This window comes from Denticeps clupeoides, unplaced genomic scaffold (assembly GCF_900700375.1).
Source record: "Denticeps clupeoides unplaced genomic scaffold, fDenClu1.1, whole genome shotgun sequence".
Classification (NCBI taxonomy): domain Eukaryota; kingdom Metazoa; phylum Chordata; class Actinopteri; order Clupeiformes; family Denticipitidae; genus Denticeps; species Denticeps clupeoides.
In genome coordinates, this window is record NW_021630083.1 from 308,302 (window position 1) to 328,403 (window position 20,102).

At 46.1% G+C, this 20,102-nt stretch overlaps 5 protein-coding genes across 7 annotated transcripts; 3 read left to right on the top strand and 2 right to left on the bottom strand.

The window, feature by feature from the left end:
* Window positions 1-524: 524 nt before the first annotated feature.
* On the top strand, window positions 525-2,882 carry LOC114782476 (60S ribosomal protein L26). Of its 2 annotated transcripts, none has more exons than XM_028968363.1 (4): window positions 525-563; window positions 1,038-1,213; window positions 2,078-2,218; window positions 2,720-2,882. In XM_028968363.1, the coding sequence occupies exons 2-4, from the start codon at window positions 1,046-1,048 to the stop codon at window positions 2,846-2,848; spliced, it is 438 nt and encodes a 145-aa protein (XP_028824196.1). In that variant the 5' UTR covers window positions 525-563; window positions 1,038-1,045; the 3' UTR covers window positions 2,849-2,882. The 2 variants fall into 2 exon arrangements, with proteins under 2 accessions (XP_028824196.1, XP_028824197.1); XM_028968364.1 differs by having other exon boundaries at window positions 527-563; window positions 1,041-1,213.
* Window positions 2,883-5,200: 2,318 nt separating this feature from the next.
* On the top strand, window positions 5,201-6,072 carry LOC114782436 (V-type proton ATPase subunit e 1-like). The gene is made up of 3 exons (XM_028968296.1): window positions 5,201-5,379; window positions 5,567-5,614; window positions 5,834-6,072. Exons 1-3 carry the CDS (start codon window positions 5,276-5,278, stop codon window positions 5,925-5,927), a joined length of 246 nt encoding a protein of 81 aa, XP_028824129.1. The 5' UTR covers window positions 5,201-5,275; the 3' UTR covers window positions 5,928-6,072.
* Window positions 6,073-6,085: 13 nt separating this feature from the next.
* Window positions 6,086-8,639, bottom strand: LOC114782435 (thiosulfate sulfurtransferase/rhodanese-like domain-containing protein 2). Its single transcript, XM_028968295.1, has 9 exons — window positions 8,339-8,639; window positions 8,003-8,244; window positions 7,478-7,586; window positions 7,285-7,407; window positions 7,059-7,164; window positions 6,873-6,988; window positions 6,630-6,788; window positions 6,415-6,553; window positions 6,086-6,330 (listed from the first exon to the last, which is right to left on the bottom strand). Exons 1-9 carry the CDS (start codon window positions 8,435-8,437, stop codon window positions 6,119-6,121), a joined length of 1,305 nt encoding a protein of 434 aa, XP_028824128.1. The 5' UTR covers window positions 8,438-8,639; the 3' UTR covers window positions 6,086-6,118.
* Window positions 8,640-8,706: 67 nt separating this feature from the next.
* LOC114782433 (nuclear cap-binding protein subunit 1-like) lies at window positions 8,707-15,353 on the top strand. Its single transcript, XM_028968291.1, is given in 24 exon segments — window positions 8,707-8,879; window positions 9,079-9,167; window positions 9,250-9,350; window positions 9,495-9,651; window positions 9,723-9,830; window positions 9,906-10,027; window positions 10,097-10,166; window positions 10,458-10,673; window positions 10,743-10,840; window positions 10,940-11,003; window positions 11,088-11,198; window positions 11,400-11,464; window positions 12,144-12,206; window positions 12,293-12,367; window positions 12,461-12,534; window positions 12,537-12,563; window positions 12,644-12,766; window positions 13,167-13,269; window positions 13,629-13,722; window positions 13,795-13,898; window positions 13,978-14,095; window positions 14,158-14,298; window positions 14,369-14,482; window positions 14,981-15,353. Coding segments are annotated over 24 exon segments (2,385 nt in total). The 5' UTR covers window positions 8,707-8,845; the 3' UTR covers window positions 15,095-15,353.
* A 72-nt stretch (window positions 15,354-15,425) lies between these two features.
* On the bottom strand, window positions 15,426-20,072 carry LOC114782434 (solute carrier family 49 member A3-like). 2 transcript variants are annotated; one of them, XM_028968294.1, is made up of 10 exons: window positions 19,413-20,072; window positions 18,508-18,600; window positions 18,084-18,300; window positions 17,818-17,894; window positions 17,251-17,388; window positions 17,039-17,155; window positions 16,799-16,951; window positions 16,511-16,668; window positions 15,921-16,030; window positions 15,426-15,840 (listed from the first exon to the last, which is right to left on the bottom strand). In XM_028968294.1, exons 1-10 carry the CDS (start codon window positions 19,545-19,547, stop codon window positions 15,680-15,682), a joined length of 1,359 nt encoding a protein of 452 aa, XP_028824127.1. In that variant the 5' UTR covers window positions 19,548-20,072; the 3' UTR covers window positions 15,426-15,679. The 2 variants fall into 2 exon arrangements, with proteins under 2 accessions (XP_028824127.1, XP_028824126.1); XM_028968293.1 differs by having other exon boundaries at window positions 18,508-18,666.
* Between the last annotated feature and the right edge of the window lie 30 nt (window positions 20,073-20,102).

Below are 20,102 nucleotides of genomic sequence, written 5' to 3' on the forward strand. Positions count from 1 at the left end.
TTGCCCAAACACGCCCATACACCCAAAACCCACAAAAGAAGCGCACCTGGACCTGCCCTTTATCTGCGACGGCACTCGGCCTTCAGGCTGAAGAATAGATAACCGCGAGCCAACTGGAGCCGACTAAAGAGACCGGGAATGAATGGTCCCAGGAATAATGTTGGGTCGCTACGTTCCCTGGGGTTAGGGTCATTTATTTTAGGTCTGAAGCTTTAAAACACAATAGGCTTACATTGTCTCCTCTAGATAAAAAGAGATGCCACATCCTCTTTCATATGAATTATGAATATTCAATAAGGATACAAATGTGTATCGTTTATGAATCAATATAATCTATATTAATGTGAGTTGTATGGTTTATCCATCTATCTATGCATTTTAATCATTACTATCCATCCTAGCCACTAAGCGCACCGATTATAATAAATGGAATTTGCCACACAGTCCCAGCTCTCTGTAATCCCGTTTAGTTCGTTGTTATCGCGAGATTTGTGCGGGAACTAATTCCAGCGGAAATACGTCACGATTCTCTTTTCCGGCGGCCATAGCGGAGTGTCGGCAGGGTAAGCGCCTGATGCTAACATGAAATAAAACATCTTCATCCATCCTCGCTTGTTTAGCGTTCTGTTGGCGTCTTGTCGACTCTTTGTGTTTGTCAGCCGTTCGCCGTTATTTTGCGTTAAGTATTACGGTTTTAGTTAATGATAAAGTCCACGGATGTTGACTGAAGTTACACGTTATTTTGCGCTGTTGCCCCTGTCACTTTTCTGTAATAGTTTAAAAACGCTCGTCGCGTCATGAGCGTGTCGCTGCCGTGTTCACTCTTGGATGCTAAATGTCCCCTGAAAGCCTGAATTCCGATTTAAACTCGGTTCCGGTGGTTGTGCCGGGTTAAGATGTTCCGTCTATATCTTCTTAACTCATGTGGAAAATGCAGTAAAGAGTTGGAATGATGTGCGAGCGTCTCTTCTCTGGCTTATTTAATGTTTTAAATAAATGAATAAACGGACTGATTTGATGTCTTGTGTGGTTTGTAGCAGCCATCATGAAGCTCAACCCGTTTGTGACGTCCTCCCGGCGCAAGAACCGCAAGAGGCACTTTAATGCCCCATCCCACATCCGCAGGAAGATCATGTCCTCCCCCCTGTCCAAGGAGCTCCGGCAGAAGTACAACGTGCGGTCCATGCCCATCCGCAAGGACGACGAGGTCCAGGTGAGTCTCATGTCCCCAACACTACAGTGGACGTCGAGGGTGGTGGTAGCCTAGCGGGTAACACACTCGCCTATGAACCAGAAGACCCAGGTTCACCATTGTGTTCCTGAGCAAGACACTTAACCCTGAGTCTCCAGGGAGGGACTGTCCCTGTAACTACTGATTGTAAGTCGCTCTGGATATGTGCGTCTGGTAAATGGTGTAAATGGGATGTAGACTTTGTCACAATAGCACTTGGTACAATAATACAAGATCGTGGTCCAGCCCACCAGCTCGTCGTGCAAAATTCCAATAGAGAAATAAAAAAAATACACATGTAATAAATACAAATCGATAATAGAATGTGCAATACTGGTGATGTTGCGGGTAAGGAAGTGGACCTGTAATCGGAAGGTTCGAATCCTGAGGTGCCCACACGCAGCCCCCCTGTCATGGCTGCCCACTGTCTCTTGACTGTGAGATGTCCTCTGTATGTACTGTGTGCTGTGCCTATCTTCACTTAAGTGGACTCAGCAATGAAAACCAGGACGGGCCATCTTAAAAGCAGCTTTTATTCATACGCAACTCGAACAAAACTGTTCTCCGTATACGTTCTTTCTCACAGTGTGAAGTAGTGTTCACACAACGTGCAACAGGCTGTAAAAATCCAGTGCAGTTTGTATATATTAGTTTTATTTCTTGTCTTGTTTTCTGTCTTTAACTGTGTACCACACTGAGTCGACTGCAGATTAAATTTCATTGTTCCTTGAAAAGTGACAATGACGATAAAGATTTTGTATGTTCTACAGAATGTTTTTATTTTAGTATGTGGGCAGTTTTGAGTTTTAAGTGTGTGTGTGTGTGTGTGTGTGTGTGTGTGTTCAGGTGGTCCGCGGTCACTACAAGGGCCAGCAGATCGGTAAAGTGGTCCAGGTCTACAGAAAGAAGTACGTGATCTACATCGAGCGAGTCCAGCGTGAGAAGGCCAATGGAACCACAGTCCACGTCGGCATCCATCCCAGCAAGGTACACACTGACAGTGTGTGTGTGTGTGTGTGTGTGTGTGTGTGTGTGTGTGTGTGTGTGTGTGTGTGTGTTTTTTAATAGGTGAAGGAGTCTCTCTTCAGGTCAGGTTTGGTGATTGGTGCCCCAGACCAGTGGTGGCCTAGCGGTTAGGGAGGCGGACCTGTAATCAGAAGGATTAGGGTTTGAATCCCAGTCCGCCGAGGTGCCACTGAGCAAAGCACCGTCCCCACACACTCCTCCCCGGGCGCCTGTCATGGTGCCCACTGTTCACTCAGGGTGATTGGATAAATGCACAAATCCACTGTGTGCTGTGCTGCTATGTATCACATGTGACAATCACATTGATAGAACTGCCAAGGTTCTAACCACACACTGCTCCACAGTGTATCACAATCACTTCACTTTTATTCTATTATTTCTGTCCTGATTCTGGACACTGTTTTCTCTCCATCTGATCTTCTTCATTCCAGCTGTAACATCACATCTTTCTCGGTCCTGCAGGTGGTGATCACCAGGCTAAAGCTGGACAAGGATCGCAAGAAGATCCTGGAGCGTAAAGCCAAATCTCGCCAGGATGGCAAGGAGAAGGGCAAATATAAGGAGGAGACCATCGAGAAGATGCAGGAGTGAACGTGATTTTGATCAATAAAAAGTTTAAAAGCGAGTCTCTGTCTTTGTCTGTTTTCTGTGCTGAAGCCCGCAGTTCCACAGGAATCATGAGTTTGGGTGGTGGAACACTGATTCTCATCCCACCACCTCATCACATCTGAAGAGCAGGAACACAGCGGACTGACCACCATTCAGGTTCTGTTTTAGAACCTTTCCTGTGGATGGGTGGTAGTAGCCTAGTGGGTAACACACTCGCCTGTGAACCAGAAGACCCAGGTTCAAATCCCACTTACTACCATTGTGTCCCTGAGCAGGACACTTAACCCTGAGTGTCTCCAGGGGGGGACTGTCCCTGTAACTACTGATTGTAAGTTTCTCTGGATAAGGACATCTGGTAAATGCTGTAAATGTCAACTCTGAATACGTGCAGAGATTCAGCCAGACTGCTGCCTGGAAAAAAGCCTTAAATCATCTGTAAATAATTTTTTCTCCTAAACTGAATATCAGTACTACATCCTGCACTTTAATCTCTCACCGCCTCACACTGTGCTGCTGTGTTATCATGTCATATCACTAATACTACCATTATTATCATAGTATATCATATACACTATATACTAAATACATGCACACACTGATATACAGTCATATCACTCCTACTGACATTATTATAGTACATCATATACCATATACACTATATACATCCACACTTATATACTGTAATATCACTACTACTGTCATTATTATCATAGTATATCATATACCATATACACTATATACTAAATACATCCACATACTAATATGCTGTCATATCACTACTACTGACATTATTATCATAGTATATCATATACCATATACACTATATACATCCACACTGATATACTGTAATATCACTACTACTGTCATTATTATCATAGTATATCATATACCATATACACTTTATACTAAATACATCCACACAGCGATATATTATCATATTGCTGCTACTTGTCTGCCTGCTTTGTTTAGTTTGTCTCGACCTGCACTATTTTATGGGACAGTCCACAATGTCCCTTGTGGATTGACAAAGTTCTGTGGCTGCAGAATGAAACGTCTCTACATTAAAGAAAGAAAGTCCAGTTGCCGCCATGTGTTGTTGGTCTCTCCGTCTTTTTTTTATTTATTTTTTTTGGTCTCTCCGTCTTTTTTTATTTTTTTTTGGTCTCTCCGTCTTTTTTTAATTTTTTTTTGGTCTCTCCGTCTTTATTTTTTTATTTTGGTCTCTCCGTCTTTTTTTTATTTTTTTTGGTCTCTCCGTCTTTTTTTTATTTTTTTTGGTCTCTTCGTCTTTTTTTTATTTTGGTCTCTCCGTCTTTTTTTTTATTTTTTTTTGGTCTCTCCGTCTTTTTTTTATTTTGGTCTCTCCGTCTTTTTTTTTTTTTATTTTGGTCTCTCCGTCTTTTTTTTATTTTTGTCTCTCCGTCTTTTTTTTAATTTTTTTTGGTCTCTCCGTCTTTTTTTTAATTTTTTTGGTCTCTCCGTCTTTTTTAATTTTTTTGGTCTCTCCGTCTTTTTTAATTTTTTTGGTCTCTCCGTCTTTTTTTAATTTTTTTGGTCTCTCCGTCTTTTTTTTTTTATTTTGGTCTCTCCGTCTTTTTTTATTTTTTTTGGTCTCTCCGTCTTTTTTTATTTTTTTGGTCTCTCCGTCTTTTTTTTTATTTTTTTGGTCTCTCCGTCTTTTTTAATTTTTTTGGTCTCTCCGTCTTTTTTAATTTTTTTGGTCTCTCCGTCTTTTTTTTTTTTTTTTTGGTCTCTCCGTCTTTTTTTTTATTTTTTTTTGGTCTCTCCGTCTTTTTTTTATTTTTTTGGTCTCTCCGTCTTTTTTTTATTTTTTTGGTCTCTCCGTCTTTTTTTTTATTTTTTTGGTCTCTCCGTCTTTTTTTTTTTTTTTTTTGGTCTCTCCGTCTTTTTTTTTTTTTTTTTTGGTCTCTCCGTCTTTTTTTTATTTTTTTGGTCTCTCCGTCTTTTTTTATTTTTTTGGTCTCTCCGTCTTTTTTTTTTTTTTATTTTGGTCTCTCCGTCTTTTTTTATTTTTTTGGTCTCTCCGTCTTTTTTTTAATTTTTTTGGGTCTCTCCGTCTCTTTTTATTTTTTTTTTGGGTCTCTCCGTCTTTTTTTTTTTTTGGTCTCTCCGTCTTTTTTTTTTTTTTTTTTTTGGGTCTCTCCGTCTTTTTTTTTTTTTTTGGTCTCTCCGTCTTTTTTTATTTTTTTGGGTCTCTCCGTCTCTTTTTATTTTTTTTTGGGGTCTCTCCGTCTTTTTTTATTTTTTTTGGTCTCTCCGTCTTTTTTTATTTTTTTTTTTTGGGTCTCTCCGTCTTTTTTTATTTTTTTGGGTCTCTCCGTCTTTGTATTTCCCTGAAGGCGGAAGTGCTGCGCGTCGCGTCACTCGTGGAGTTGCGGCGGAGCAGCGATGGCGGAGTTGCGCTTCGTGGTCGCCGTGTCCGTCATGACGGCGTTCTGGGGACTCGTGGGCGTAGTGGCGCCGTTTCTGGTTCCTAAAGGACCCAACAGGGGGTGAGAGACGGAACCGCGTTCCTTCCTTTCTGCTTCAACTTGTAAACTTGCTGCGTGCTTCTCTGTGGTTCTAGAGTGCGGATTCTTAGTTTGGTGTGTTGAGATTGTGGAAGTTCTGCTTGTTCCAGTCATGAACATGTGATGGGAACTTGGAACTCGGTCTGATGTCCCCTTCTTCTTCCTGCAGGGTTGTTGTTACGATGCTGGTTCTGACCGCGGTTTGCTGCTACCTGTTGTAAGTAACCGTCCACAGGAAAGGTTCTGAGGTTCTAAAACAGAACCTGAAGGGTGTTCAGTCCGCCGTGTTCCTGCTCTTCAGATGTGACGAAGTCATCTGGACAGCAGGAATGGCGTCTGTTCTCCAACATCTATTATTTATGAGTGGAACACATGTAATATGCAGCCGGGAGAACTGAAGGTGTCCTGTCCTGTCCTGTCCTGTCCTGTCCTGCAGCTGGCTGATCGCCATCCTGGCCCAACTCAACCCGCTGTTCGGCCCGGCGCTGCGGAACGACACCGTGTGGTACCTGCAGAACCACTGGCCCTGAGCGCGGTAGCACTGGGGGAACCGGTTGTAGTTCTCCCCCCGTAAACACCACGCGTGACCTGTAAACCCCGCCCTCTGTAAACCCCGCCCTCTGTAGGCCCCGCCCTCTCTTCATTTCAATAAACGTATTCATGTTTGTAAATGAACGCTGCGTCACTGTTCACGTTGGTTTCACCGTTTATTAAAACGTAATCAGACGTCGCGGGGGATCCGGGGGCGAGTGGCTGTACAGTCGCACTCCTCCCGCCACGCCCCGCTGACCTCTGACCCCTTGCGCTGGCACGTGGGGCAGCAGGCCGTGGTCCCGGCGCGGCGGCAGGACGGGCAGCTGAGGACGAGCTGGCGGCAGCGGCGGGTGGAGCAGAGCTGGTACTGATCCCAGGAGGCGCCGCAGTACCGACACGCTGCAAACACGACAGTCACGTGACCACAGAAGAGCACCAATCAGCACGCGGCGGGGACTGTCCCACGTGCGCAGCAGCTCTCACCTGAGATGATGTCGGCGTTGGACGCGATGGCGTAACGCTCGTCAAACACGAACAGCTTCCCACGGTAGAAGCCATCAGGAAAGCGCTCCAGGTACTTCTGGATTCCACCCTTGAGCTGGTAGACTTCCTTACACACTTCCTGCAGGACGTCCCACCAACACACACAATGGTGAACCAGCAACAAGTCGTCCAAAGGACAGAACGCAGGGTCTTACCTTGGAACAGAGGTAGGCGGAGCCTCTCTCGCAGCGGACACCTCCGGTGCAGTACATCAGAACCCGCTTCCCTCGGAACAGCTCCAGGTTCTGATCCACATAGTCCGGGAAGTAGCTGAACTTCCGGATGTCTGGAGCGAGACAGCAGCTGAACTGGCCCTGAAAGAACGTCAGACTTCAGAACCCTGTTCCCCACGTGCCCAGCTCTGATGTTCCTCAAACCACAGTGGCAGAGATGCTGACAATTTTACTCTCGTAGAAGTTCCTGCAGTCCAGCAGCACCGTGTCACCACAAGTGTCCCTGCTGGACAGCAGGGCCCGGACTTCTTCATGAAACTCCTCCGGTTCTAGGTGGCTTCCTTCCAAATGAACAACACATGAGGATCACATTCTTCCCTCTAAACGCACACCTACCAAACACACACTCACCGGCACGCCTGTACGAGATGAGCGCCGGGTCCACGCCCATCGGTACGATCTCCTCGAACACGCCCACTCTGAGCTCCGGGAAGCAGTGAGCTCCGCCTTCACTCCGCTACGGAACAGCAGCACAGTTACCGTCATTTGAAATCTTGACGAGAACACCTGATACATGAGGTGGAGAAGTACGCGGTTCTAAACGGTTCTAATCTGTGTGAGATCTCCGCCCGGTCACCTTGAAGTCGTCCTCCTGCATGCATCTGAAGGTCGGGTGGGCGAGCATGGCGCGGCGGTACAGACCCGTGGAGACTCTGGTCCCGCCCACCGTGCCGTTAATTCCCTCCGTCGCCACTCGCACCTGCGTCCAGGAGACAGGATGACGGGCGGAAGGCGGAAAGCGGCGCCGGGGCGGACAGAAAAGCGGGTACCTTTCCGGTGAGGCGGAGCCGCTGACACAGTTCTCGCTGCCAGGCGCTGATCTGCTGGGGATTCGGTAAATCGCAGTAGCAGTAGAACAGTAGAACCTCACCGGTGCCTCTGTGGGACAACAGAACCGGGGTGTTAGTAGCCTAGTGAACCAGAAGACCCAGGTTCAAACCCCACTTACTACCATCGTGTCCCTGAGCAAGACACAACCAGGGGGACTGTCCTCTGGATAAGGGCGTCTGATAAATGCCGTAAATGTAAAATGTAACCGTCAGCACTGAGAACTTTGGCAGGTCTATGGACCACCGAACCACTGGAACCGCAAACATAAAAGAACATCGGCCGGACCGCAGAACCGTCGGCACCAGGAATGTGAGTCCGACCAGGAAACGTTGGCAAGACCGCAGAACCATTGACACTGGGGACATCGGCCGGACCACAGAACAGTCAGCACAAGGAACGTGAGTCAGAACGCAGAACCGCCGGCACCTGGAAATGTTGGTTGTGGGGAGTTGTGGGGTCTCTACCGTGTCAGATCTTCTCCTGAAAGGTGGCTGATGTCTGGTATCCATGACGACACGTCCCCACCCTCCTCCTCCTCCATCTTCGGTTGCTGCTGCTGCAGGGTGGCTGTGGTCAGATCCTGGATCTCAGGGCTGTGGGTCCGGGAGACATGTTGGTGGATGCCCGTGGTGTTGGTGAAGATCTGGCCACAGCAGGTCCACTGAGACATGGAGGTCTTCCTGGATTCCACGAAAATAGCAAACATCTACACAAAAAAAGACACAAAGCTTCCAAACTTCCATAACTCGCACTGTTTCGAGAATTCTGCAATTAAAATGTTTAACTTATAAAGCCCGCACCTTCTTGCTCGCCAGTCTGCAGCGTTTGTTAGGTTTTAGCTGCTGGTCAAGCAGGTCCAGGTCCTCCACCTTCAGGTGACGCAGCGGGTTCTCCTCCATGATCAGCTGTCAATTAATCCAGCTACGGAGAAGATCGATCATTTTTACACACAAAGTACAACTTCCCTGCGCGCGCTGAGCGGTGGGACGTAATGCGCATGCGCAGGATCTCACAGCAATTATTTAAGATAAATGTAAATTTAATACATCACACCAAACCGACGCTGTCCAGTATATGCAGAAGAAATACAATAGTAAATAATGTATAAAAGAACAAACTTGGCACCTTCGCATTGCGCCTGCGCGTAATTATCTACCGCCGGGTCACGACTGAAGTTCCACCGGAAGTGCTCGAGCCCGCTTCGCCTGTGTTTTTGTGCTGCGGCGCTCCACGTTTTTCTTCGTTTGATTCAAATCTGGTTTAGAGCTGCGAATTTTGGTCTTTTTTTTTACTTTGGGGAAATTAACATGTCCCGGAGGCGACACAGTGACGAAAATGACGGTGCGTGTTTTTCTATTTGCGTTATAACGGTTTTAATATTTGTATGAATCGTGTGTCGTTTTTGTCTGGTCGCATATAGCGTGGGAGTCTCTGGAGGCATGTGGGATTACATTACATTACATTACATTACATGAGATTACAATTCATTAGATGTAGTGAAGTGGCGCGTACAAAGTTGTCACCATCTCGCTTCTTTCAGGCGCGCAGCCGCACAAGAGACGGCGGACCTCCGAACCGATGGAGATCGAGGACCGTCTGGAGTCTCTGATCTGTCGAGTGGGAGAGAAGGTGACCCCTAACCCCTCACCCCTTACACTCTCTTTACTCCGTCCACGCGTCCTATCCTGCCTGTCGTTTTTTCTTCTTGCAGAGTACATCTTCTCTTGAAAGTAACCTGGAAGGTTTGGCGGGGGTCCTGGAGGCCGATCTCCCCAACTACAAAACCAAGATCCTCCGCATATTATGTTCTGTGTAGGTCAAATATAATGTTCGTTATATTATATTCAAATAAATAATATACATAACCCGCAACTGTTCCTCACACAAACTCCTCTGTGTATATGTGTCTCTCTCTCTCTCTCTGCGTTCTCTCTCTCTCCATGCTTTGTTTAACAGGGCGCGGATGCTACCTGAGAAGCTGACCGTGTACACCACCCTCGTCGGCCTTCTGAACGCTCGCAACTACAACTTTGGAGGAGAGTTTGTGGAGGCCATGATCCGTCAGCTGAAGGAGACCCTCAAGTCGAACCTGTACACTGAGGCGCTGTACCTGGTGCGGTTCTACTCTGGAGGTTCTCGTGTTGGTTGTTTTTTTTCCGTGTCTGAATCCTGCGTCTTCTGCAGGTACGCTTCTTGTGTGACTTGGTGAACTGCCACGTGATCGCAGCACCTTCCATGGTGGCCATGTTTGAGAACTTCGTCAGTGTCACACAGGAGGAGGACGTTCCTCAGGTGAGGGACTTGTGTGGTGAGAAGCTGATGAAGGTGCTGCAGGGCGGGGCCCAGTTCATGTATTTGTTTGTGTAGGTGCGCTGTGACTGGTACGTGTACACCGTGCTGTCCTCTCTGCCCTGGGTGGGGAAGGAGCTGTATGAGAAGAAGGACGTGGAGATGGACCGACTCCTTGGACAAATCGAAGTTTATCTGAAGTGAGTTTCTGCTTCTGGGGGGTGAACTGCACCAGAAAGCGGGTCCTGACCGCTGAGTCTGTGTTGCAGGGGACGCCAGAAGACCCACGTTCCCATGCTGCAGGTGTGGACTGCAGAGAAGCCACACCCCCAGGAAGAGGTCAGACAAGAGTTTAGATGGATTTTTGTCCAGCAGTAATGATCAGGGCTCCAGATGTGATCAGAAGCATTTAGCCACTAAACACACACACACCAAGACCCACATTTTATTACATTTTAAGGACCAGGTGAACCCACTTGTTTCAACCTCTAAAACAAACTGATCGATTAGTGAAACGTGGACCCGTCTGAAATGAGGTGAACCTCAGGAGTTGGTCTCACTCAGGTCCAATGTAAGTTGTTGATTGATTTTGGATTGATATGTGACTGGTTCCTCTTGCTCTGTCTGCAGTATCTGGACTGTCTGTGGGCTCAGGTGCAGAAGCTGAAGAAGGATCGGTGGCAGGAGCGTCACATCCTGCGTCCCTACATCGCTTTTGACAGTGTCCTGTGTGAGGCGCTGCAGCACAACCTGCCTCCGTTTACGCCCCCCGCCCACTCGCACGACGCCATCTACCCCATGCCCCGCGTCGTCTTCCGCATGTTCGACTACACCGACGCCCCGGAGGTGACCTGTCTGTGTTTGAGGTGACATCGCCTTGCTGGTGGACTGTTTAGTGACATTTTCTTTTGTCAGGGTCCTGTGATGCCCGGCAGTCACTCGGTGGAGCGCTATGTGATCGAGGAGAACCTCAACTGCATCATCAAATCCCACTGGAGGGAGAGGAAGACCTGGTGAGTCTCTTCTGTGTGGACGAGTGAGTGAGCGAGAGAGAGAGACCCAGATAGACTTCCTTATTAACTCTATGACCCTTGACCCTTTGTTGTCTCCAGTGCTGCCCAGCTGCTCAGTTACCCAGGGAAGAGCAAGATTCCTCTGAACTACCATATTGTGGAGGTATTTATCACCCCCCCAGCCTCACACACACACACACACACACACACACACACACCCGAATGTGATAACTTCTCCTTTGGTCAGGTGATCTTCGGGCAGCTATTCCAGCTGCCGTCTCCCCCACACATTGACGTGATGTACACCACCCTGCTGATAGAACTCTGCAAGCTGCAGCCCGGATCTTTGCCGCAAGTTGTATCCTTGTGTGTGTGTGTGTGTGTGTGTGTGTGAGAAAGTGATTGTCATTGTGAAACACTGCAGCACAGCACACTGTGTCTCAGTGAAACGTGTCCTCTGTATTTAACCTGCATAACCCTTAGTAACAGTGGGCAGCCATGACAGGTGCCCGGTGCAGCGTGTGTGTGTTGAATGAGTTGACTTAACTCTTGAATTCAGTTGGCCCAGGCTACAGAGATGATGTACATGAGACTGGATACCATGAACACAACCTGCATAGACCGGTATGTTTTATCACACACACACACACACACACACACACACAGCCTGGTGTGTGTCTACCACTATGTACCATCCGACCTCTACAACTAATACAAAATGCAGCAGCACGACTGATCTTCAACCTTCCCAAGTTCTCCACACCGCCCCTCTGCTACGTTCCTCCACTGGCTCCCAGTAGCTGCACGCATCAGGTTCTAAATACTGATGCTGGCCTACAAAGCCAAACATGGAGTAGCACCATCCTACCTCACAGCCCTTATTACACCTCACACTGCACCTGGTATACTCCGAGCCTCCAGTACTGCTCGCCTGGTCCCTCCATCTCTGAAGGTACGAGGAAGACGCTCATCTAGACTCTTCTCCGTCTTGGCCCCTCGGTGGTGGAATGAACTTCCAGCTCAGTCACTGAGCACCTTCACACAGCAGCTCAACACCTTCCTCTTTAGAGAAGATTTAGATTAAATTGTAATTGTCTTGTTGTCGAACTTTGTACAGAATCTACAACAGAGTGAATAAAATAGATGTATTCATAGTTGGGGTCCTAGTGAACCGGAATTGATCTCTTCATCGATGGTAACTTGAGCACGTTGTAAGTCGCTCTGGATACGGGCGTCTGGTAAATGCTGTAAATGTAAAAATGTAAATGTGTGTAATGAACATGATGCATGTTATATTTTACAGGTTCATCAACTGGTTTTCTCACCATCTCAGTAATTTTCAGTTTCGATGGAGCTGGGATGACTGGTGAGTAGGGTGGGGGTGTGTGTGTGTGTGTGTGTGTGTGTGTGTGTGTGTGTGTTGGAGGATTCAATCAGTGTGTGTCTCTGCAGGGCTGACTGTCTGACTGTGGACCTGGATAAACCCAAACCCAAATTCGTCAGAGAGGTTCTAGAGAAATCCATGAGGTACAGAATTACACACAGTCACAGTCTGCAGGTTAGTTGGTGTGCTAATGAAGTGTGTGTGTGTGTGTGTGTGTGTGTGTTTTTTGCTCTCAGGTTGTCCTATCATCAGCGCATTGTTGACATCGTCCCACCGAGTTTCTCTGTGTTGATCCCGGCTGAACCGATTTCCAATACAAATACGGAGATGAGAGCAGCAGTGAGAGACACACACACACACACACACACATTTTAGAGCTGTGCACAGAATTCTACATAATTCATCAATCACCGGTTTAGGTTCGTTGCTCGCTTACCCGGTGACCATCACAGTTGGCAACGCAATCAAGAACAGAGCGTCCAACGAGGAGATTCTCACAGTCCTGAGGGACGTCCCCAACCCCAACCAGGAGGAGGATGATGGTGAGACATTGTGACATTTCTCATTGTCATGTGTGTGTTTTTGGATGAATCATTTATATTTGCTTATGCTACATTTTGAAGAATCCAATGGAAGAAATCTATTTAATAATTGTTGTATCAGAAGAAAGCAAAGTATTTTTGAATATTTTTTTTCCTCTTCATTTCTGCTTTGTTCACTATTGTCATAATCAAAAGCCGCTTGATGGGATGCTCATTAACATGAGTGAATGAAAGAAAGTGTTCAGCATAAACCTTCAGGACTGTTGGACACAGTCCCTGTTGTCCAACTTGGTAAAGAGAAGCAATGCTAGCATCACAGCAAAAGCTCCCTGATTTGGAGAGCTGCAAATCTTCAACTTTTTCTGATTGTGTGTGTGTGTGTGTGTGTGTGTGTGTGTAGATGAAGGTGAGGGCTTTAACCCTCTGAAGATCGAGGTCTTCCTCCAGACTCTTCTTCACCTGGCAGCCAAGTCCTTCAGCCACTCATTCAGCGCCCTCGCCAAGTAAGTGCGGTTGTGCTCTCTCATTGTCCATGGTGGACAGGGTTAAGATGCCATTAAATACATAAGAAAAGATAAACATTGTCATTGTCACTTTGAAATTTAAGGTGCTGTCAACCAAATATAATAGTAGGTGGGTGGTAGTATGAACCAGAAGACCCAGGTTCAAATCCCACTTACTACCATTGCATTCCTGACTAAGACACTTAACCCTAAGTTGCTAGAGGGGGGGACTGTCCCTGTAATACTGATTGTAAGTCGCTCTGGATAAGGGCGCCTGGTAAATGCTGTAAATGTAAAATGTAGTAGTAAATATAGAGTGAGCAGCTCGCTTATAATGTGTGTGTGTGTGTGTGTGTTAGGTTCCATGAGGTGCTGAAGACACTGAGTGACAGTGATGAGGGTAAACTCGACGTCCTCAGGGTCGTGTATGACGTTTGGCGGAACCACCCACAGGTCAGAAAGAGGTCAAAGTTCATCTACAGCCCATGGACCATGTGTTGAGCTTAGGTTCTGTCCTGCTCCCAGATGATCTCGGTGTTGGTGGATAAGATGATCCGGACACAGATTGTTGACTGCTCTGCTGTAGCCAACTGGATCTTCTCCACTAACATGGCTCACGACTTCACCAGGTCTTCCAGCTCTTACAGCGTATGCCATGGTTTTAAAGTATTTAATTGTTACAGATCCTGACCCTGGTTAGTTCTGCAGGTTCTATGTGTGGGAGATTCTTCACTCCACCATTAGGAAGATGAACAAACACGTGCAGAAGATCCAAAGGGAGCTAGAGGAAGCCAAAGAGAAGCTGGAGAAACAGCATCACAAGAAGGTAAACTGATTTATTTAAAAAGTTTCAGCCTACAGTGCTGCTCTAAAATGTCTGTGTTTTAGAGGGACAGCGGTGATGAGGAGGACATGGAGAAGCTCAGTGGAGATGAGGAGGGTCAGCTGGAGGAGCAGATCGAACGTCTGCAGGAGAAGGTGGAGTCGGCACAGAGTGAACAGAAGAATCTGTTCCTGGTCATATTCCAGGTATGGAAGTAGGTCCGGTACACGGTCCACTAGTCCCCAGAGGAAAGACACTGACGTGTCCCAATTTCAGAGGTTCATCATGCTGCTGACTGAGCACCTGGTCCGCTGTGAGACGAGTGGCATGGAGTTCAACACCAGCTGGTATAAGAACTGCATCGAGCGCCTGCAGCAGATCTTCCTGATGGTAATGAGCTTCTGAGAAGAAGGGCCCTCTAAACTACAGCTTGAAATCTTGGTCTGGTTTGGTTCAGGCTCAGTTTCTATAATTCCAGTTTGGGTGTGATTTGGTTCTATTTTATTTCTATTATTTCAGTCTGGTTTGGGCCCGGTTTCTATTATTTTGGTCTGCAAACACGAACTTCGGGTCTATAGTACCTATCTTTTCCATATGATTTGCTGCTTGTCAATTTGTTTTTGATGACCGCTTCTGAGTCTGAGACATGGGAAAATTGACCATGTGCATAATGAAAATAATGAGCCAATGGGTTACATGAAATGAGAAAGATTAAAGAAGCTGTACTTGTGGGTGGGTTTTGTTGGACTCTTGCCACATCAAGTGAACATTTTAGGCCCAATTACATTTCTACACTAACGTGGTCATAACCTATACCCATAACTAGTATTATAATCAGAACCATATCTGTATATGTATGAAATGATCTATTCTCGTCCCATCCTGCAGCACCATGTGACCATCCAGCAGTACATGGGAACCCTGGAGAACCTTCTGTTCACAGCAGAGCTGGACCACCACATCCTGACCGTGTACCAGCAGTTCTGCGCCCTGCAGCTCTGAGACGGCACTGATGAACTCCTTTTAGAGAGCGAGAAAGAGAGAGAGTGTGTGTGAGTGTTGGTGCTTAAAACCTTTTTTTTTTTTTTTAAGAACTCCTGATGTGATGGAACAGAGAGAGCGAGCGAGTGTGAGAGTGAGTGGATCAGAGCCTCGTTTTTTGTGGATATTTTTTTTGTTTTATTGTATCGGCGGTGTGTGTTCTGTCCGCTGTACACGTATCTGTGATGAAATACACTGAAATAGTCTTCCTTTTTTAAAATCGGTGTGGTTTCTTTTATCTGTTGAAGAGATGGACACTCACACACACTTGCATGATAAACACATTATAAAAAAGGTTTGAGTGTGTACTTTTATTATCAAAGCTGAACTTTGACCTTGACCTTTCCTTCAAACAATTTTGTTCATTTTGTCCACCACATCACAAAATACAGACATCTTTATTAATCCATAAATAACAAACCATATTAATATATTCATTTATTGCCTGATATTTGGCATCGTACGTCATTTAATTTCAGCATCAGCTTACACAATGTCCGAAGCACAGTGTGTGAAGGTACTAGATCTGTTCCCATCACGCGTGTGTTACGTGTGTGCAGCGTCGATGTGGTCATGTGACCCTGATAGGACGGGTGTGTGTTCTGTAGCAGCCTGTTCTGCCTGCAGACGTCTGTAGTCTGTGTTGAAGAAGATCACGAACACACACGCTGCTAAACACCAGAGTCCAGCCATCACCAGTACGGGCACTGAGGAGAGAACACACAACACTCAGCATTGTGTTTCTGTATAACAAACAGACATACACTGATGTGTGTGAAATTCCCACCTCTCCAGCTCAGTGTTTCATCTGACACGGCACAGACGGAGAGCGGAGCGCTGGACAGCGGCCGGGCCAAAAGCTGGAGCAAGAACATACACACCATCGACAGGATCTGTCTGCACACACACACACACACACAGTTCAATAATATTTACTTCTGATTTGTACAGTCGAGGACTCACCCAAGGCGTCTCTCACACACACACACACACACACACACACACACAGTTCAATAATATTTACTTCTGATTTGTACAGTCGAGGACTCACCCAAGGCGTCTCTCACACACACACACACACCTACGAGACATTCGGAGTTGCCAGTTCACCTACTGTACACGGGAGAAAACACTACATTTATCCAGAGCGCCTTACAACCAGTAGTGAACAGGACAGTCCCCCCCTGGGGACACAAGCATGTTACTACCCCCCTCCACCATGGGCAGAGTATGTAAACTCCAAACACGAGGTTCGAGCAGGGGGTTCAGACGTTCTGCTCATGCTGGTGGCACATGGAGACCCTCTTCTAGCCTCAGACTAGAAAATGAGCATTACGAAGGCAGCGCCGGCGTCTAGTGCCACATTTCCCTTCGTACCCAGCAATGAAGATGATTCCCGCTGACGTGGCTTCACCCACAGGATAAGAACATTCCACAGACAGCTCCATAGCAACGGGGTACATGGCGAATCCGAACAATCCGAAGAGACAGCAGGTGACGGCTACCGAGGTCTTCTGATCTGGCATCTGAGACACCTACAGTGAAAATGAAGTGATTGTCATTGTGAGAACAAAATGTGTCCTCTGCTTTTAACCATCACCTTAGTGGGCAGTGTGTGTGTGTGTGTGTGTGTGTGTGTGTGTGTGTGTGTGTATTGTCCCTCACCACAGCGAAGATGCTACAGGCCACGGACGCGAGGCAGATGCTGATCTTTGTCGTTTCACTGAACTTCTTGCTCTGGTCCACGTACCAGCTGGTGGCTCCAGCACCCAGCAGACCAAGCAAGATGAACAGGACACCACACTGTCCAGCAAATGCCTGCAGGGGTAAAAGGTCACAGTTGTACAGCAGCTACTGAGCGATTGTGTGTGTGTGTGTGTGTGTGTGTGTGTGTTGTGTACATACATTATTGTAACCCTTCACACACAGGATCTGTTCCAGGAGGGATGTGAAGCAGGTGAACACAGCAACGCCCAGTCCAAAACACAGAAGCAGGATCAAATAGGACCTGTTCTTCAGCAGCTGAACCACAAGCACAGACACACATTACACACTAACACACACTGCACAGTCAGGTTATTTGCACTAAAAAAGTTGGCTGGTGTGCATGTGTGTACCAGTTTGATGCTCTGCACAAATGGCTCTGAACTAGAGTTCTCTGCACTGGCAGAAGGTGGGGTGGGTGGGACACTTTGTCGAAGTCCCACAGTTGCTAGGAAGCAGATGATTGTTGGTGGGATTGAGTAGATAAAGAGCTGAGGGAGAGGAAAGGCAGAGTGATGTGATTCAGTGATTCTGTACATGATTGAGTGATGGTGTATTTCAGTCAGTAATGTTGTATGTGATTCAGTGATGCTGTATTTGAGTCAGTAATACTGTAAGTGATTCAGTAATGCTGTATGTGATTCAGTCATGCTGTATTTGAGTCAGTAATACTGTAAGTGATTCAGTAATGTTGTATGTGATTCAGTCATGCTGTATTTGAGTCAGTAATACTGTAAGTGATTCAGTAATGCTGCATGTGATTCAGTGATGCTGTATTTGAGTCAGTAATACTGTAAATGATTCAGTGATGCTGTATTTGTGTAAGTGATGCTGTACGTGATTCAGTGATGTTGTATTTCAGTCCGTAATGCTGTACGTGATTCAGTGATGCTGAACTTGAAGTTCAGTCTCAGACTTACCAGCATCACAAAGCTACTGGTCGAACTGATAATAACTGGAGACACAATGTTGGCCAGCAGCACACCGAGGGGATTAGCTGAATCAGAGACAATCAAAAGCAGTTATTTTCATCATTCGTTCTTTCTGTTTCCATGCACTTAATACAACTCTATTTATTAATTTATCCAGAGTGGATTATGTTCATTAACATAGCAGCACTAGTGTGTACTGCGTGTGTGTGTGTACTGTGTTTGTGTGTGTGTGTGTGTGAGAGAGAGAGACTGACACATTGATGCTGCCATGTTAGCCATAGCTCTCTGATGTTCTGGGAACCAGAGTGCTGCCAGTTTGGTTGGAGAGAAGATGACCAGTGGTTGAGCAAGACTGCAAACTGTCTGTCCCACCAGGACCAGGGGGAATCGTAGCCAATCCGGCACTGTTGCCAGAGCCCCGGTCATGCGGACAATACTCCCGATCATGTTTAACCAGGAGCCGAGCACAAGCTACACACACACAGATATATGTACTTCCCAGTTTTCACAGTTGTTATGATGCATTTCCTTAGCATATCAATTAATTTAGATAATTTTAGGAAAATATTTCTGGATTACATTTTATTACAGGGTCCAGAAGCATCATTTTACTGCTCCTCCTAATCCTCTAATAATAATAATATATAAAACTCATTCCTGATTTGGTCTGAACTTTACCGTGATACGAAGTCCCCATTTATCAATCATCCACGTGGTGCCACAGCTGACAGGTATGGCCACCACCATGTAGACCATCGAAAGCCAGTTGACCTGATACAGAGACACACCCAGAGTCTTCATGGTCTCATCCGCCACAGGAGCAAACGTCAGCCATAACTGAGACCCATACACACAAATTAGTCAAGTGCATATTGAACATCCTCCACAAACACACATATACCTAATCAATTATTTCAAGAACTAGTATTTTTGATGGTTGGGGTTTTTGTTTTAACTGTGTTTATTGGAATTAGATTATGAGCAATAACAATATTCTCGAGGTTACAAAAGAAAACAGCTCAAACAATCCCCATCTAGACCCCAATAAACAAACAAACAAACAAACAAACAAATAAAACAAAAAAATATATATATACACCCATACATACATACAGATACTACAATAACAGCCTACAATCATCCCCACAATCAACCTATATAAAGAAAAAACCCCACTGCAGAGCTCCATCCAGACATGAACTGTATCACCCAGGAAGAGAAGGGAAATTCTTATTCTTAACCAGATCGAGAAAAGGACCCAGATCTTTTTAAATGTCTTAAGGGAACCCCTAAGTGAAAGTCTTATCCTTTCCAGTTTAACGAAATAAAGAATATCTTGTATCCAGTGAATTTGGCTGGGAGGTTTAGAGGATTTCCAGTTTGTCGTAATTAATCTTCTCGGATGGCTTGAGTTATTAATTAAATCAGTTCTACAGTCCTACCTAATCCTGGTGCAATTATTAAAACCCCCAACAATCATGGCACCACACATCATATGTAAGCTCCAGGGATGCGTCTACACGAGATTTTACAGTAAATTCCCGTTTTACGGGGTATCGCGTTTATTCGAGGTTTTACGGTACCGTGGCGTTAGACGAGTTGAGCAGACACAGCAGCGCCAGGACGAACCACCTCCTCCTGTAAACTTTAAAGTGGAGCAGCTTCGGGAGGTCCGGGCTGGGTTCGGCCTGGGACGGGATCAGGCCGTCAGACTCCATGGGTTTACGAAAAAACACCAGAAATGCCCTTCAGCATGCTGCTCACGTTTCGAATTGAGCAGAACAAAATATCATAACGAAGTTCTGACAATATTCCGGTCACGCGACTCTGGATTCCACTTCCTCGTTTTTATTCCCACTTTCTTCCGTGTTATGAGGCAGTTAACAAGTAAGAAAAATATGTGTCAACTTTCATATCCACGCTCCGAATTATATCCTGGCCGTTTACCCTCTAGAGCTGATGTGGTTAATAAATAGCTGCAAAAAAGATTTAGAAAATCTGCAGCCTGTCCAGGCCGTTCAGTCCGGGATCATGTCCACTGACGTTGTTCTCTCGGCTTCTCTTTCTCTGTTTCCATATTCCTATCGGACGTTCAGACGCGCGATCGTCTTCGACTTCAGTTTAAAGTTTTTTTCAGTTTAAGTAATTTCTTTTCCCGAGTTTCACTTCCGAATGATGCCGGTTTCCACCCAACTGCAGGTTCAAGTCTGATGTTGCCAGATCAGGCGAAAAAGGCATTTGAATGAAATTAGTTAATATATCAATTCTCATGC

What these genes read in the sequence shown, in the direction of transcription:
- LOC114782476 (XM_028968363.1), top strand. Translation starts at nt 1,046, where the DNA reads ATGAAGCTCAACCCGTTTGTGACGTCCTCCCGGCGCAAGAACCGCAAG. An exon ending in GCAAGGACGACGAGGTCCAG is followed by an intron (nt 1,214 to 2,077) that starts GTGAGTCTCATG and finishes GTGTGTGTTCAG; the next exon opens with GTGGTCCGCGGTCACTACAA. An exon ending in TCGGCATCCATCCCAGCAAG is followed by an intron (nt 2,219 to 2,719) that starts GTACACACTGAC and finishes TCGGTCCTGCAG; the next exon opens with GTGGTGATCACCAGGCTAAA.
- LOC114782436 (XM_028968296.1), top strand. Translation starts at nt 5,276, where the DNA reads ATGGCGGAGTTGCGCTTCGTGGTCGCCGTGTCCGTCATGACGGCGTTC. An exon ending in CCTAAAGGACCCAACAGGGG is followed by an intron (nt 5,380 to 5,566) that starts GTGAGAGACGGA and finishes TTCTTCCTGCAG; the next exon opens with GGTTGTTGTTACGATGCTGG. An exon ending in GCGGTTTGCTGCTACCTGTT is followed by an intron (nt 5,615 to 5,833) that starts GTAAGTAACCGT and finishes CCTGTCCTGCAG; the next exon opens with CTGGCTGATCGCCATCCTGG.
- LOC114782435 (XM_028968295.1), bottom strand. Translation starts at nt 8,437, where the DNA reads ATGGAGGAGAACCCGCTGCGTCACCTGAAGGTGGAGGACCTGGACCTG. An exon ending in GCAGACTGGCGAGCAAGAAG is followed by an intron (nt 8,245 to 8,338) that starts GTGCGGGCTTTA and finishes TTTTTTGTGTAG; the next exon opens with ATGTTTGCTATTTTCGTGGA. An exon ending in ACTTCTACGAGAGTAAAATT is followed by an intron (nt 6,789 to 6,872) that starts GTCAGCATCTCT and finishes ACGTTCTTTCAG; the next exon opens with GGCCAGTTCAGCTGCTGTCT.
- LOC114782434 (XM_028968293.1), bottom strand. Translation starts at nt 19,547, where the DNA reads ATGGAGTCTGACGGCCTGATCCCGTCCCAGGCCGAACCCAGCCCGGAC. An exon ending in AATGGGGACTTCGTATCACG is followed by an intron (nt 18,301 to 18,507) that starts GTAAAGTTCAGA and finishes GTGTGTGTGTAG; the next exon opens with CTTGTGCTCGGCTCCTGGTT. An exon ending in TTGTGCAGAGCATCAAACTG is followed by an intron (nt 17,156 to 17,250) that starts GTACACACATGC and finishes CTTGTGGTTCAG; the next exon opens with CTGCTGAAGAACAGGTCCTA.